At 43.8% G+C, this 17,647-nt stretch overlaps 1 protein-coding gene across 1 annotated transcript; it reads left to right on the top strand.

Moving 5' to 3' along the window:
• The first annotated feature begins 13,045 nt into the window (after positions 1-13,045).
• On the top strand, positions 13,046-16,952 carry slitrk2 (SLIT and NTRK-like family, member 2). Its single transcript, XM_066649192.1, has one exon. It carries the CDS (start codon positions 13,771-13,773, stop codon positions 16,351-16,353), a length of 2,583 nt encoding a protein of 860 aa, XP_066505289.1. The 5' UTR covers positions 13,046-13,770; the 3' UTR covers positions 16,354-16,952.
• Positions 16,953-17,647: the final 695 nt, after the last annotated feature.

Genomic DNA, 17,647 nt, shown 5'->3' with positions numbered 1-17,647 from the left:
TACTCAGGGTGACGGTCTGAGAGGAGTGTGGTGTGTTCTCTCTGTGTCTGTGTGGGTTTACTCAGGGTGACTGTCTGTGAGGAGTGTGGTGTGTTCTCTCTGTGTCTGTGTGGGTTTCCTCCAGGTGACTGTGTGTGAGGAGTGTGGTGTGTTCTCTCTGTGTCTGTGTGGGTTTACTCAGGGTGACTGTCTGTGAGGAGTGTGGTGTGTTCTCTCTGTGTCTGTGTGGGTTTACTCAGGGTGACTGTCTGTGAGGAGTGTGGTGTGTTTTCCCTGTGTCTGTGTGGGTTTCCTCCAGGTGACTGTGTGTGAGGAGTGTGGTGTGTTCTCTCTGTGTCTGCGTGGGTTTCCTCCGGATGACTGTCTGTGAGGAGTGTGGTGTGTTCTCCCTGTGTCTGTGTGGGTTTCCTCCAGGTGACTGTCTGTGAGGAGTGCGGTGTGTTCTCCCTGTGTCTGTGTGGGTTTCCTCCAGGTGACTGTCTGTGAGGAGTGTGGTGTGTTCTCTCTGTGTCTGTGTGGGTTTCCTCCAGGTGACTGTCTGTGAGGAGTGTGGTGTGTTCTCCCTGTGTCTGTGTGGGTTTCCTCCAAGTGACTGTCTGTGAGGAGTGTGGTGTGTTTTCTCTGTGTCTGTGTGGGTTTCCTCCAGGTGACTGTCTGTGAGGAGTGCGGTGTGTTCTCTTTGTGTCTGTGTGGGTTTCCTCAGGGTGACTGTGTGTGAGGAGTGTGGTGTGTTCTCCCCGTGTCCAGGTGGGTTTCCTCCGGGTGACTGTCTGTGAGGAGTGTGGTGTGTTCTCCCTGTGTCTGTGTGGGTTTCCTCCGTGTGACTGTCTGTGAAGAATGTGGTGTGTTCTCCTTGTGTCTGCGTGGGTTTCCTCCAGGTGACCGTCTGTGAGGAGTGTGGTGTGTTCTCCCTGTGTCTGCGTGGGTTTCCTCTGGGTGACTGTCTGTGAGGAGTGTGGTGTGTTCTCTCTGTGTCTGTGTGGGTATCCTCCAATACGACGCTGAAGTTAGCTCCTGATTCGCAGAGCCGCGGTGAACGAAAGGGACTGTTCGATGTGTACATAATGCTGCGCACATTGCTTTTAACGCTTCATGGACTAATGAATAGCGCTAAATACAGGAAGTAACAAACTGTTTACCCTCACAACACACAAAACAAGCCATAAACATGTACGACATCTTTTCTTTGTTCCTTTACTCAATCGACGTTTGGTTTGTTTATATGATACTTTAATTTTAATCTGGAAACATTGCATATTAAGCAATTGTGCACCAAAAAACAAAATGAATGTGAAACTGAGATTCTGGAGGGAATTTTAAAGTTTTAAAGTATGAAATCATTTCGGTCGGGCCAGGCTAAATCCATGTTTTCCTTACAGGGGGAAATTGACCTAGGATGTGTAGTTGTGCTGGCCCAAGGTGATTAAGAACCTCACAGTCCCTCCAGAAACGCAGCCTCATATTTTTTATTATTTTTTATTTTTTTGTACATAATTGCTCAATATGCCATATTTAAACATGTGTTTAACATACCTACTATTTATTTGTTTTATAATGTATAAAAATTATTTAAAGTATTTAAACTGCAGAGACCTTTAGTATTAAATAAACAAAATAATTGTCAATTGTGTAAAAGAACAAAGAAAAGGTTTCGTACATGTTTATGGCTTGTTTTGTGTGTTGTGAGGGTAAACAGTTTGTTACTTCCTGTATTTAGCGCTATTCATTAGTCCATGAAGCGTTAAAAGCAATGTGCGCAGCATTATGTACACATCGAACAGTCCCTTTCGTTCACCGCGGCTCTGCGAATCAGGAGCTAACTTCAGCGTCATAGAAAACACATTGTTGTAGAACGTAATCCAATCGGCTAGTCTGAGCTTTGTTGTCTTTATTATGACCTTTATTTAGTATTTATGATCGCGGAGCTCTGTCACCGGGCCACTCGGTTTTATTTGGGATATGTCAAAAGTTTGTCCAAACTGAGGTTCATTAAAACCAAATACACAAATAAACAAACCAAAATACACGTCCACAAACCAATATACACGCCCACAAACCAATACACGCCCACAAACCGATATATGCCCACAAACCGATATACACAAACCAATATATATGCCCACAAACCGATATAAACAAACCAATATACGCCCCCACAAACCAATATATGTGCCCACAAACCGATATATGCCCACAAACCGATATAAACAAACCAATCTATGCACCCACAAACCGATATATGCCCACAAACCGATATAAACAAGCCAATATATGCGCCCACAAACCAAAATATGCGCCCACAAACCGATATATGCCCACAAACCGATATAAACAAGCCAATATACACGCCCACAAACCAATATATGCGCCCACAAACCGATATATACCCACAAACCGATATATACCCACAAACCGATATAAACAAACCAATATATGCGCCCACAAACCAATGTATATACCAATAAACCGATATACACAAACCAATATATATGCCCTCAAACCGATATATGCACACACAAACCGATATACACAAACCAATATACGTGCCCACAAACCGATATACACAAACCAATATATGCGCCCACAAACCGATATATGCCCACAAACCGATATACACAAACCAATATATATGCCCTCAAACCGATATATGCACACACAAACCGATATATGCACCCACAAACCGATATACACAAACCAATATACATGCCCACAAACCAATATGCGTGCCCACAAACCGATATATGCCCACAAACTGATATACACAAACCAATATATGTGCCCACAAACCGATATATGCACCCACAAACTGATATACAAAAACCAATATACATGCCCACAAACCAATATACGTGCCCACAAACCGATATATGCCCACAAACCGATATATGCCCACAAACCGATATAAACAAACCAATATATGCGCCCACAAACCAATGTATATACCAACAAACCGATATACACAAACCAATATATACGCTGGAAAACCAATGTATATACTGGTAATCCGATATATATATATACCCACAAACCAATATATATGCTAGGAAACCAATGTATAAACTGATAATCCAATATATACTCACAAACCGATATATACAAACCAACAGTTTAAAACCAATGTATGTGCCATTAAACCAAGTAGTTTCTCCATAAACCAATATATATGTACAAAGTACATAATAATTATTTCCTGAACGGCTTCCCATATCCAGGTGCTCTGGTTTCCTCCCACGCTCCAAAAACACACGTTGGTAGGTGGATTGGCGACTCAAAAGTGTGCGAGTGTGTGAGTGAATGTGAGTGTGTGTTGCCCTGTGAAGGACTGGCGCCCCCTCCAGGGTGTATTTCCACCTTGCAACCAATGATTCTAGGTAGGCTCTGGACCCACCATGACCCTGAACTGGATAAGGGTCACAGACAATGGATGGATGGATGTTTCTTTCTAAAATAATTAAGATTTTTTTTATTTTTCAGTGAAGATCTCTAAAAGCTGTCAAAGCCTTCAGGGAATATCTAATAATTTCTATAAAATCTGGCTTGGATACATAAATCTTACACTAAAGTATCACTGTGATTCTTCACTTTTCACTCCTCTCATAAGGATTCACACTCTAATGAATCTTAAATTCTGAGCCGATGTGCTCCAGCAGAGGAGCAGGATGTTTACACTGTTATCTGGTTTCTTCATAAAAACCCATTCTTTATTCGCTGAACATGGGAAGCTGCAGGTCTCTCGTCTAGTTTTTCTGAGAACTCTATGGAGTTGAATTCATGTTGGGGCTGAACGCGTTTGCTCAAGTGTGGAGGAATGGTGTTCTTGAGATACCGGCCATGTCCACTGCACAGGGCCACTGTGGTCAATTAAGGGAACCTCTGTTTGAGTGCAGGTTCCGGAAACCATGACATACAGCCATGAGCAGCCCACTTAGCCAAACAAACACTGCCGAAAACGACAGAGGCAGCAAGCTGTGGAAATATTATTACGAGGATAAAGCCACCTTGCACTCGTTTACAAGACCATGTGTCACTTTTATTCCCTCCATTTATTCCCGTCATTTATTCCCTCTATTTATTCCCGTCTTGTTCACCTGCGGCTCAGAGCTGGGAGCTGTAAACGCCACATGTCAGTAAGCTTCTGACTTCCTGTGCATCTGTAATTAACCCATAAACATAAACATGGATTAATCTCATAATGAGGGTGTGGTTTATTGCTGGGAGACAGAGACCTGATGATTCCTATCAATTTTCAGAGGCCTGTTCATTATCATTAAATCAGAAGAAATATTGCTATTATAGATTGGAAAAATGAACGCCAACTCTTTGAAATTAAACAGGATTGACTTACTGAGCCAGACACTGGAGCATGTGTTCAGAGGCTTGTTTGATCAGTGCTTTATGGGAACAGAAGGTAGTATATTTACTGTAAAATTACAGCATGACAATCATTGCAATGGTCCACCGAATTGTAAAATGGAGAATAGAGTCTACATTTGGAGGAGGGTAGGAAACAAAAAAAGTGACGAAAATGTAAAGACCTTTACACACAGACCACAATTTATTCAGATGATGTTGTCTCGAGAAACAGAGACTATTTGCAGATGGAAAAAAAAATAGTGCATTATTCACAAAAGCTCACTGACCAATAATATCAATCTCTGGTGTAAACATAACAACAAACATGTTAGCTAATTGAATCTGTTTTACATTTACATTTTTTTTTTGTGGTCCATATCTCATTAATTCTGCTATAGCTGCTGCTCTGATTCTACAGACTCCTTGCAGTGTGTCTTCTGCATTGTTAAATGTGGGTATAGCTCTCTCAACAGTGGTTCAGACTGGGTTCCAGACATCCGAATATATGCGCGAAAGCACTCATTATAAAAGGTCAAGCTCTTGCCTGAGACTGTGAACTCTCCGTGCTTTTTCCTCTTCTCCAGGATCGAATTTAACCAGTGCTGGGGTCTGAATTGTTCTGTGAGTGGTGAAAGGATCTTCACCACTTGTTTTTTTTTTTTTTTTTTTTCAGTGTGCAAGAAGTACAACCAGGCGAGAAATTAAAAGAGAAATGTCAATTAAAATGTGTTCAAAATATAAATAATAAAAAACACAATTTCACATAATTTTATCAATGTCACGTTCAGTGTGGAACAACCTTAAAACTCCCTTTTTATAAATCAATGAAAGAAATAGTTTGAGATGAAGGCCAGCACTGACCCAGTTCAATTAAGTCTGCTGAGGGTCAAGAGGTTTCAAATCCAAAAAAGACACCAGTTTACTGAACCTCATTATAGCTACAGTCGTGGAAATAGGATCAATATATGATCTGTGTGTTGGGCCTCTCTTCCCTTCTTCTGTGTTTCTCAGGGGAACCGAGTGCATAAAGCTGTAAACAAAAGATTCCAGCTCAGGGAACGCCACAAAATCAGCAGCGAGTACCTTTAAGTTACCACTGCAACGCTAACAAAACAAAGGCCTCTCCGGAGAACGGCGTTCCTTCCCACAGGAGAGCACACAGAGCTGGGTGAAATATTGATGTTCCACCACGCCCAGAATAGACACCGTCTTCCTGAGACTCTCTGTTATTATCAATACGTCAAAACAACATGAAGAAGAGTCTCAGTGGAGTCGATCTTCATCTCATCACCTGCTCCTCGATGATTGTGCCGTCGTCAGGTTCGTGGTAGTTAATACAGGCCCAAAGAGTGTAGACGCGGACGTTTCAGACACGACGATGTAAATACAACCGAGGGAGTGAGTGAAAACATTATCATTAACATCAAACTTTTATAAAATGTATTCACCGATTGGATACTGAAGGAGACGAACAGTGACTTGTTTATCCTTGTTAGCCAATCAGAATTATTGCTGATGTTCCGTAAAAAAAGAAAAGTCCACCTTAACTGAAAGAATGAGATAAGACGTCCAAATTATGTTTATAATGTGACAAGACTGAGAACTTAAAGGAACACTAGATAAGATTTTTTTTAGTTACTCATGGGCTCCCCTTACAGTTGCAGAGTGTAATTAACTTTTATAGCACTGTCCTAAAATCAAAGAGGAAAGGAGGAGGTAGTTGGGGTGGTTTCCTACCCCCCTTCAAATATTACTTAGTGCAGTTCCTGCTGTGCTGAGACTGGAGTAGCAATGACAAGTTCTGTTCTCTCTGTTACAGCTCAGTGAAGCACCACAATGGTTTTGAAGCTATGATTTTATGGTAAAAATATCACCTTTAAACCTTTTCCTGTTCCTTTAAAATCTCAATGCCAGTTTCAACACAGAGACTGGAACTGAGTAATACCACAGTAGCTGGATGTTCTAAGAAGTTCTGCTGACCACAACACACTCACTCAAGAAGTTCAGGAACATTTTTCACATCAATCCAAGTGAAGTTACTTTTACTTTCCAGACCATTTAAAGGATCAGTGTTGAACTTTAATAAATAAGGCTTTCAGACAAGTCATTCATAACTGTGAGCCTCTCAGCCAACGAGACGTTTCCCTCGAGCAGCGATATGTTCTTTTGTATGCCATGATTGCGTCCGATGTTTTTTGGAGCCGGAGTCGAAGCCCTGAAAGCGAGGATGATGTGAATCAAGCGATGTTTGTTGGAGTGGGACTGTGGAGTGGCGCTGGCTTTTGTTTCTGAGAGGCTGAGGGCTGGATTCACAGCTGTGTGAATGAGGTTCGATCGCTCTGGAGACACCCAGCTTGTTTATAAACGTCTGGCATTGAGCCTCACTTCCCTTTCACTTCTCTCCCAGGGGGCTCCAGGGCAGAGTGTGAATTGAAAGACATGTTTGAAAAAATCCAGCCCACCAGGAGAGGAGAGGAGAGAGCATGTGGTCAACTGGACAAAAGGCAAGGTTAGGTTAGGACTGAGAACTTCATGTTAAACTCACACAAACTGTGTGAATGTGAATGAAAAATAGATTCAGTCCAAAGAGAACTGGCCATGTACTACTGCAGTGAAATAGAGGGCCATGCAAAACTGGCCATGTTTCATGTGTTTTATTGTGAGTCAAAGAAGCCATTGAAGACTTATGTTTATAATTTTCTGGAGATATTTCTGAGGAACGGTAACTTTCAGATGGGGCGGCACGGTGGCGCAGCAGTTAGTGTCGCAGTCACACAGCTCCAGGGGCCTGGAGGTTGTGGGTTCTATTCCCGCTCCGGGTGACTGTCTGTGAGGAGTTGGTGTGTTCTCCCCGTGTCTGCGTGGGTTTCCTCCGGGTGCTCCGGTTTCCTCCCACAGTCCAAAAACACACGTTGCAGGTGGATTGGCGACTCAAAAGTGTCCGTAGGTGTTAGTGAATGTGTGTGTGTCTGTGTTGCCCTGTGAAGGACTGGCGCCCCCTCCAGGGTGTATTCCCGCCTTGCGCCCAATGATTCCAGGTAGGCTCTGGACCCCCCGCGACCCTAAATTGGATAAACGGTTACAGATAATGGATGGATGGATGGTAACTTTCAGATAATCTGCTTAAAGATATTCAAAAGAGAACTTACAGCTCCACTTATCAACACTGCCCCGTCACATAAACTGCCTCCATGGGTACATTAGTAAATTCTCTAAATCTCTGTCTGTTCTGTTGTCGCGTTAGGGTGAGTTTCTAATGAGCCGAATCAAATCTCCTCATGGCTCATGCCTCTGGCAGTTCTGCTATAAAATATTAGAATAATTTTCCCATGTTTATCTAGTGTAGAACTGGTTTTACATGACAGTTATATGCTGCTTAATGTAGTTCTTTAATAATTCACCTACGCTGTTTTGAATGCAGATCCTGGCGTGACTTGAGCTGGATCCAACCTGCAGTGAGGGCTTCGTCCGGAGAATTTGGTTCAGGGGAAGATTCTCAGTCCTAATTATACCTAGTCCTTCAAGGACACATCAGGGTTATGGATACAGTGCATGGCCCCCTCCCACATCCACAAACATAGACACACACACACACACATTCTTCCCATTGTACATAAAAATGTGTCTTGTTTCTTCCTCTTTGTTTGTGGTTTATCTAATAATATCTTTTTAAGAACTACAATCCATTTCCTGAAAGCCTGATCAATCAAAATAGAGCTTCTTTGTAACTAACCACAGAGAAACAATCCTGATTGGATCATTTCCAATAGGCCATTTCATAAATTTAACCCTTTTGTTTCCAACTAGATCATTGCCACTGTTCTTGCAGCAAACATGACTCACTAGAAATTACAGATTGCCATTATTTTATTTCACAGAGATGATTAAGCCTCCAGCGTAGACCCCTCCTAGCCCTCCACTGCGCATTGCACACGGTGGAATAAAAACTAACATCACTGTGATTACCATCCTGAGTGGATATCCCTGCTGCCACAGTGTTATCAGATACGAACGCTCTTCTTATCCACCATTTGCATATGTTTACATCAGTGTGGAACCCCACAATGAACAAACGCAATAAATTCAATTTGTTTGCGGGCTCTTAAGAGCCAGCATTAGCCGAGCTGGTGGGTGACATTTGCAGCTTTTCTGAATAATACATGCACTGAAGCAAATTAGCAGGTCATGGGATAATAGTGGCGCTGATGTGAGTGAAAATGCAAAGCCATTTCAGGCGCTGCCTCGTTACTAATAGGAGGAATGTGTTTGAAAAGTGCCTGGGTAAGGAACAGCATGGCTAATCGGTTCAGGAGGACAAGCTTGCATTTGCCGGAGGCGCCTACACATTACGGTTTTGTGTCTTAGCTTCAGCGAAGGAGCCACCACTTCAGAATAAATAATGTACAGGAGAGCAGGCATGAAAGTGAGGCAAAGCAAAGTTTTCTATCTCCTCCTGGAAGAGTGTGGGCTGCCCTCAAAGACACTGCACATGAAAAGGAGCATGAAAAAAAGTGTTAAATTGGAATTTTTGTGGATGCCTTCTTCTTTCTAAAGGGATTTGGTTCAGAGCACAGAATGAAAGCTTGTACTCCTCCTCCTGCTTCCTTCAGAAAGGGATGGAAAGTTGGTGTAAACGTCTCATGGTCAGTAATTAAAAGTTGAACGACTATTAAATCATTTGGACTGTGGCAGATTTGCTCATCCTAAATAAATAACTCCAAACAATATCAGCACATCAAGTTTGTCGGCAGGAACCGAGAGGCACTTTGTGTCATCAACGTACAAAAAGACTGATGACGGCCTTAAATTTTCACGCTGATCAAGATCCCAGGATTTATGGTGCCTTCAGCAGGAGATGGATTCTGGCCTCTGCGAGACTTTGAGTGGTTAATTTTCTGCCCTAAGAGATATTTTATCACACTGTTTGCGGCCCAGCTCTGGGTCATAGTTTAGAAGTGGCCTTTAAATCTCAAAAAGGCAATAAAAGCCACACTCCAGCAATCAATTACCCAAAGATGGAGGAAGTTGTTAGATTTAGATTTCCGCAGCGCTCTCGTAAAGTCCCATGATGGGTTAGTTAAGGTGAAATACTTCTGAATTGACAGGGCTTTTGGTGTTTCTTCTTTAGGAAAAGTGTCGAAGGTAATGAAAATGCTCAACAATAAAAAGCATCCTCTCTTTTATATCACTTTCAGGGCTGAGTTTATAGTTCAGTGTCCTCTTCAGAACCGCTCCGTTTACACTGTTTCTCCTTGAGTATGGATATATTGCCCTTGTTACATGGCCATATTCCCAGAGCAAGTTCCTGTGAAAGAGAATAAAGCTCGCTGTTCTTTATTGGAGGCTTTAAAGCGCATGTAAACAGCGAGAAGAAAGGAATGGCCCCCAGCCAAGAGGTATCTAGTGGCCTTTGTAATTGAGGCGAACATTATTACAGTTTAAGAACCTTCTCAATCACTGCGACACCTAATCTATCTAACATCGCGTCCTCTTTGTATTCCTAGCATTGCACGGCTTTCCCGCAGTGCGTGACGAGTCTTTACGAGGAAGAGCAAGACTCTCGGCAGATTGCTCTATTAGTTTGAGAGATGTAGGCAGGGTGTGTGTGTGTGTGTGCGCGTGCAAACATTACTGAGACAGAGATCACGACTCACGAAAGAGTTAGTTAATCTTCCTCCGTTCCTTTGTTTTCCGTGTTTCTTTGTTTGCTCTCTCCTTTGTTTCCCTCTGTCTAAAAGCACCTGAAGGCCGTTCCATCTTTAGAAAACGCTGAAACACAAACTTTAATAACTTCGCCTCTGGAGTCACTCCGGCAGCAGAATTAAGATCAGGTTTATCCAGAGTTAGCTCTAAAAATACCCTTAAACACTCTATACTTTAAGTAATAAAGTTCATAAATGGCCCTTGGCTTGTAGACAGGGATCTACAGAGAAGGAAAAAAAAACATCATTTTAAATTATGTAAATACTTGTTTAAGCTCATAAATAGAGTTTTTTAAATTGGTTTCCACTGCCTCAAAGTGGAGGACAGTTTTTTTTTTAAACAACTGTGAGAAAATATAACTAATTAAATGATTGTTCAGTATAATATATGAATATATGTGTGTTATTAGAAATAACTGTTTTCCTCTTTCTTGTGGGGGTCCAGTTCCAGTCCAACTGAGTTTATATGGATCATACGCCTGGAACCAAACCTTAAAATAAAAACATGATTAAGCCTTTTGAGTTCATTCGGAGCCTTTTAGAACGTGGATGACCTCAAATCCCTTCCCTTCGTGCTGTTTAATGACAAACGTGTCCTCATCTCCTTCAGTGTGTGACCTGGCCCATGAGGGGAAAAAAAAGCAAAAGTGGAGCGACACGCTTTGTCCGAGAGAAGGAGGAGTGTTATGAGCGAGGGATTGATGGTCGAAGGTTTACCATTCATCACCAGGCACGCCGTTCCCGCTACAGAAAATCGTTGGGATCAACTTGTGTTCGGGTCAGCACTTCTGAGGGCCCGGGCGACACGATTCATCACAGAGTCTCTGGCGGGAACGCCGTTCCCAGGAGTTACGAGCCAGCCGAACATTGTTTCAGTCGCAGAGAGAGAGACTGAGAACTGGAATCCATCTGCAGATGTAGCCCACCTCTGTGATGTGTTCATAAAAGAGAAAATGGACTGTCTAGAACCGGTTCTGTTGTGGGAGTTATGGCTTTAACGCACAGACAGGGACACATAGAGTCAGGTGGTGGTTTAGTGTAGCGTTGTGTTAACACGTGCTTATTTTTTAATGTCCTAATTCCTTATTTTATATAATGTAAACATGTAATGGTGCTCTGTAGCAGCTGCATCCAAGCCCAAGGTCACTTTGCCACAGTGCTGAGCATAACCTAGAGGGGTATGAACACCCTGCATCAGTGGAACTGTGATTCCTGCAGAGATGGAGCACTGTTTGTGACCTGTAGTGGGTGTCTGTGATCCAGAACTAATCACCCAACATCAGCATCTCACTTTGGTTATGTTCTCAAGGCCAAATGCCAGCAAACCCTCACAGCAAACCTTCACTGCCCTCCTGATGAAAAGCCTCACACAAGCAGGTGTCCACAAACTTGTGCCTGTGTGTTATCAGAGATCACGTGTGTGATGACCGCATTAAAATGCCATTTGTGAAATGCCAAGACCAAAGTGGCAATCCAGCAGGGCAAATACATACCGCACAGCTGGGGCTCGAAACACAGGAACAGGGTTCCGGTCAGCATTGCTATTTTTATTATTCTCTCTCTCTTTCTCTCTCTCTCTCTCTCTCTCTCTCTCTCTCTCTCTCTCTCTCTCTCTCTCTCTCTCTCTCTCGCACACACACACACACACACACACACTTTATTTATCTATTTACCTCTTTACGGATTCTCTTCTGGTGATTCTTATCTCCAGCCTGCCTCCTTCGAGTCAATAATTCATGAGCAGCTCACCTTATGCCTCCAGGGCGTTTGTAATTTTAATCCCTTCCCGAGCCAGGGATCAATTCTCTGTCAGTCCAGAGTTTTTTATTTTTACTATATTTTATATTTTTTTTTTTACCCGTTTCCTTGCAGCAGCTGCTTTGTCGTTGTTTTGTAAATGAGTCTGAAGCAGAAGAAGTTGGACACTTAGGGCTCAGTTTTGTTTGGAAGGCTTTGGAGAAGATTATTCCACCTCCTAGTGGCGGGAAGCGCGCAGAGCACCTCCACCGTCCTCCACTACGCAGTGACACGGCTTTACAGGAAAGTGCAGTGGAATTATGCACAGGATCTCATAAGATTTTTTTTTCCTGGATGCTTTCTGTGCTTACTTTACTACATAACCACATAAACACTTTATTATAATAAATAACTGAATAAATACGATGCTTTAAATGGAACTGATTAAGAAATATTTGTTAATTTAATATGAATTAAATTTAGGGCATCAGTAAAGTGATTCTTATATGTTTTACTTGCACTGGAAAGGATCTGTGTGTGTGTGTGTGTGTGTGTGTTATTTTAGAAGATTATTAGAAGAAAAAAGTTATTAATTTTGCTGTTATTTGAAATATAATCTTTATCCAATAACATGCTAATTAAATTTTATATAGTTATTATCAGATAGCTGTATTTTTAATAAGATATTTTATCATTACTATTGAACATGTTGATAATTTAGAGCTGAATCCCTTCCAGTAGAAACAAAATACAAGGTGTTTTTTTTGTTGTTTTTTTATTTATTTATTTATTTTTTGGCTCTGACTGCTTGGTGACGCTTCTCTGTGGGAGGACGCAGAGCTAAAATCCCCCCCCACACACACACACACACATGCTTGCGGACACTCTCCCTCTCCTCTCTCTCTCTCTCTCTCTCTCTCTCTCTCTCTCTCTCTCTCTCTCTCTCTCTCTCACACACACACACGGGCGCGAGGGCTCAGAGCCCCTTTGCACTTCCCCTCAGTCCGGACCTCGCTGAGCTCACCATTGCTTCTCTCTCTCTCTCTCTCTCTCTCTCTCTCTCTCTCTCTCTCTCTCTCTCTCTCCTCTCTCGCTCTCTCGCTCTCTCTCTCTCTCCACCTCTCTCTCTCTCTGTTCTTTTTTCTTATTCAGAGAAGAATGAGAGCTCATATGAGCTGAAAGCGAGAGCTCTCCAGCAGCTCTCTGAACCAGCCTCGGAAATGCCATTAACACTGGGACGCTGCTGCCTTCCGTCTCGCTCCTAAACCCCGGGACTGAGATGGCTCTGGATTCAGATGAGCGCTTGGACCCCTCCTCCACCTCAACAATCAGGATTTAAGAGGAATCTCCATGGAGCGCAGTGCTGGAACTGCTTGACCCTTCCTCGCTTTACATTTCTCCCCCTCCTCCTTTTCCTTCTCCTTCTCTTTCTCCTTATCCCTTCTCCTTTCTCCCTTTTCCTCCTCCTTCTGGGCAATAACAGGCTGAGAGAGACCAGAACGGGAGTTTTGTGGAACCTCAAATCGGAGATTATAACAAGACATCTTTTTCCAGTCTGGAAAGTTTGGAGTATCTTTGTCAATTGCAGCAGTGTGACCACTCCATCCCTCGCATCATTTGGGTAATAAACGGTTAAAAAAAAGGAGCATGAAATGATAACATCGACTTGGAGATTATGAAAAAGGACACCTATTTCTGGGCTTGAAGTTGGGAGTATCTACCAGATAATTAAATCTACATTGTTGTCATAAAGGTAGGCACTTTCATAAACTCGACCCAATTCGAAAAGTCTTGCATTTTCTGCCCAAAAGCATCTTCCGCTTCGTCATGCTGACACATCTGGATCTAAAAGAAAACCGGCTGATGCTCAGGTCTGCTCCCGGTGCATACTGACCCTCGTCCCTTTCCCCCCGCCCCTTTCTCCTTCTCCTTTCTGGTGCTCTCTCGCTCCCTTTGTGCGGGAGATCGGGAGGCTTTCATGCTCTCTGTTGTTGTCAAAATGCTGAACAACATCCTGCTGCTGAGCGTTTTGACAGTGTCCGGCTTCTCATCGCGAGTCGAGAGCCGTAAAACTTCCAAGGACATCTGCAGGAACCGCTGCTCCTGCGAGGAAAAGGAGAGCATGCTGAACATCAACTGTGAAAGCAAAGGCTTCACCAGTGTAAGCTCCTTTCAGCCACCACAGAACAAGGTCAGCCAGCTGTTCCTCAACGGCAACCATCTCACCAAGCTCAACCCCAATGAGTTTGCCAACTACGGCAACGTGACCTCACTCCATTTGGGCAACAATGGGCTGCAGGAGATCAAAACCGGAGCTTTCGTTGGCTTGAGGAACCTCAAACGTCTCCATCTCAACAACAATCACTTGGAGATTATTAAAGAGGACACGTTGTCTGGCCTGGAAAGTTTGGAGTATCTCCAGGCTGATTACAACTACATCAGCACCATAGAGGCAGGTGCTTTCAACAAACTCAACAAGCTCAAAGTCCTGATCCTCAATGATAACCTCTTGCTGTCACTGCCCAATAACATCTTCCGTTTCGTCATGCTGACCCATTTGGACCTCAGAGGGAACCGGCTAAAAATGCTGCCCTTTGCTGGCGTTCTGGAGCACATAGGCGGCATCATGGAGATTCAGCTAGAGGAGAACCCATGGAATTGTACATGTGACTTGATACCGCTCAAAGCCTGGCTGGATACCATCGCCGTCTTCGTGGGTGACATAGTTTGTGAGACGCCCTTCCGGCTGCACGGGAAGGACGTCACGCAGCTTATCAAGCAGGATTTGTGCCCAAGACGAGGTCCTGCAAGTGAGTCGGGTCATCGTGCCCCTCAGGCGCCACCTGACGCTCAACAACGAGCCCCATCTCCAACGGTACGAGCCAGGGTCACACCGAGCCGAGCCCCGAAAGCATCGCGGCCTCCAAAAATGCGGCACAGGCCAACTCCTCGAGTGACTCCTGGAAGAGATCGGCATGTTTTTGGCCCGATCATGGTCTACCAGACCAGATCTCCGGTGCCGATGAGCTGTCCGAGCATTTGTGTGTGCACGGCCCAAAATCCTGACAGTGGATTAAACGTTAACTGCCAGGAAAGAAAGCTGCACAACATCTCCGAGCTCCAGCCCAAGCCTTCGTACCCAAAGAAGTTGCATTTGACTGGAAACTACCTGCAGACAATTTACAGAGCGGACCTGACTGAGTACAGCTCCCTTGAGCTTCTTCATTTAGGGAACAACAGGATAGCCATCATTCAGGATGGCGCCTTTGAGAATCTGACCAATTTGCGCAGACTTTATCTTAATGGAAACTACATTGAGAGCTTGTCCCAGTCTTTGTTTGCTGGGTTGCAGAGCTTGCAGTACCTTTACCTGGAATACAACATCATCAAAGACATTTTGCCCAACACATTCAACTCCCTGCACAACCTGCAGCTGCTGTTTCTCAACAACAACCTGCTGAGGTCCCTCCCTGACAACGTCTTTGGAGGAACTATGCTAACGAGGCTTAATCTGAGAAATAATCACTTTTCCTATTTGCCGGTACGTGGCGTTCTGGACCAGCTTTCGGCCTTCATCCAGATAGACCTCCAGGAGAATCCATGGGACTGCACTTGTGACATTGTGGCACTTAAAAACTGGATGGAGTTATCCAGCACTAGTGTGGTGGTGAATGAGATTACATGCGACTCTCCTTCAAAACATGCAGGACGTTTGCTGCGTTCTTTGCGAAATGACGCCATCTGTCCAGACACTGGTGAAGTTATGCCAACAAAGGCCCCTACTGTAATTATGTCCAGCACCTCAGAAACCCCTGTCTCTGTGGCGACCCCTACTGACAGAATCCCAGAAACGCACCCAGAGGTGCCTTTATCAGTGCTCATCTTGGGCCTCCTGGTGGTGTTCATCCTCTCTGTCTGCTTCGGCGCTGGTCTCTTTGTATTTGTCCTGAAACGACGTAAAGGAGTTGACAGTGTTCCTTCGGGGGCAAACAATATGGACTTGAGCTCTTTTCAAGTTCAGTATGGCTCGTATACAACAGAACCCAGCGTCAACAAAAGTGAGAACCGTGTGTACAACTATATCCCTCCCTCGGTGGGACAGATGTGCCAGAACCCCATCTACATGCAAAAGGAGAGCGAGCAGGTGGCCTACTACAGGAACCTGAAAGAACTGAGCTTCAGCCAAGCTTTGGACGCCAAGAAAGAGGAGCTTGCGAGAAGTCCAGCGTACACAGTGAGCACGGTGGAGTTCACGGATAAATCATGCGTCCGCACGGAACCGGAGCTGCTCTACCAGAACATCGCCGAAAGAGCCAAGGAGCTGCCCACAGCAGGACCGCTCTCTTATAGCTTTTGCACTTTGCCCAAAAGGCCCTTCGTCCCGCCGTACGACCAGAGACGGCACAACCAGGATCGCCTGAGCAAAACAGTGCTTTACGGGACCCCGAGGAAATACGGCGAGCAAGGCAAGGTGGAACACCCTTTACTCCCCAGCAAGCTGAAAGCAGAGCCTGATTACCTTGAAGTTCTGGAGAAGCAAACTGCAATGAGTCAGCTGTAAAAGCACCCCCCTCTTTCCCCATTAGTCTTTATAATTAAAGATGCATCGACAGCATAAGACTCCAACAAACAACCAACGACTCAAATCAACCCAACGACGCAACCTAAGCCTTTTTTCATTCGTCTTTCTGAAGCTGTACAAATTAGTAAAAACAAACAGACGGACAGAATACAAAACATCAGAACAAAAATACAAAAAAGAGCAAAAGATCAAGAGTATTATTATTTTCTCTAAAGTTTAAATTATTTCCTCTACTTGAAAAGAAAACATGACTAGCGAGAACGTGTGTGGAACAGCTCAATGCTTTTTTAATGAAAGTAAATATATATCGAAGTATATTTTTCCTCCTGAGGACGATGCCGTCCTGATTTTTTGCAGAAGTGCGATGAACTGACATTCCTGTGTCGGTATGCGACGGTGAGTGGGATTATAAACACACAATAAAACTGCTCGCATCCTTTGAATTTCCAGAAAGTGCCTTTGCACTGTTGAAGAATTTTATCTTTTGCTTTCTGTTAATGGAGAGTTTTTTATAAGTGCTGTATTTTAAAGACTCTTTCTGTAAAATAGAATTATTTGTCCATTGCATTAAACGGAGAAAAAAGAGGAAATATAATCTATTTAATGGAGGAAATTATGTTTTTTGTGGCTTTCATGATTCGCTCAAGCCGTGTTCAACGGTACATGCTCTCAGCTCTGGGCATGGACTGAGGTGGATTTATGGCATGCTGACTCCCTCCCTCCCTCTCTCTCTCTCTCTCTCTCTCTCTCTCTCTCTCTCTCTCTCTTAACCCCCCTGTCTCTCTCCCCCTCTCTCTGCCCATCTTTCTCTCTCTCTCTGTCTTCCCACACTTTCTTCCCTCCCTCTTCTCTCTCTTTCTCCTGCTCTAGGTCACTCCTTTGTCTTTCAACCTGTCTCTCTCTCTCTCTCTCTCTCTCTCTCTCTCTCTCTGAGTACAATAGTGCACTTTGCAATACAGTAGTGCTGAATCCGGATATTGCTCAGAGGACATGTTTTGCATGCGCTAATGAGCAGGAATGAGTGATGCTATCAGAGTAATATTGGTATTGGTTTAAAAGTGTGGTCTGGGTGATATTTCTGGGTGATGTATGTGATGGTGTTTATCATCCTGTGCAGGAGCAGAATATGTAGCTGAGGTAATGCATCTTGTATATTTCCCTGTGTTTGTTACTGAGCAGAACTGTTTCAGACCTCAACAACCCTGGTCCTTAATTCCACATCCTTTACACATTCATTCATTATTCAGGGAAAGCTTCACACTAGGTGTTAGAA

This window comes from Hoplias malabaricus, chromosome 17, assembly GCF_029633855.1.
Source record: "Hoplias malabaricus isolate fHopMal1 chromosome 17, fHopMal1.hap1, whole genome shotgun sequence".
NCBI classification, from domain to species: domain Eukaryota; kingdom Metazoa; phylum Chordata; class Actinopteri; order Characiformes; family Erythrinidae; genus Hoplias; species Hoplias malabaricus.
This window is presented reverse-complemented; position numbering and strand designations above follow the sequence as displayed.

Coding starts and splice junctions, on each gene's coding strand:
- slitrk2 (XM_066649192.1), top strand. CDS start 13,771: ATGCTCTCTGTTGTTGTCAAAATGCTGAACAACATCCTGCTGCTGAGC.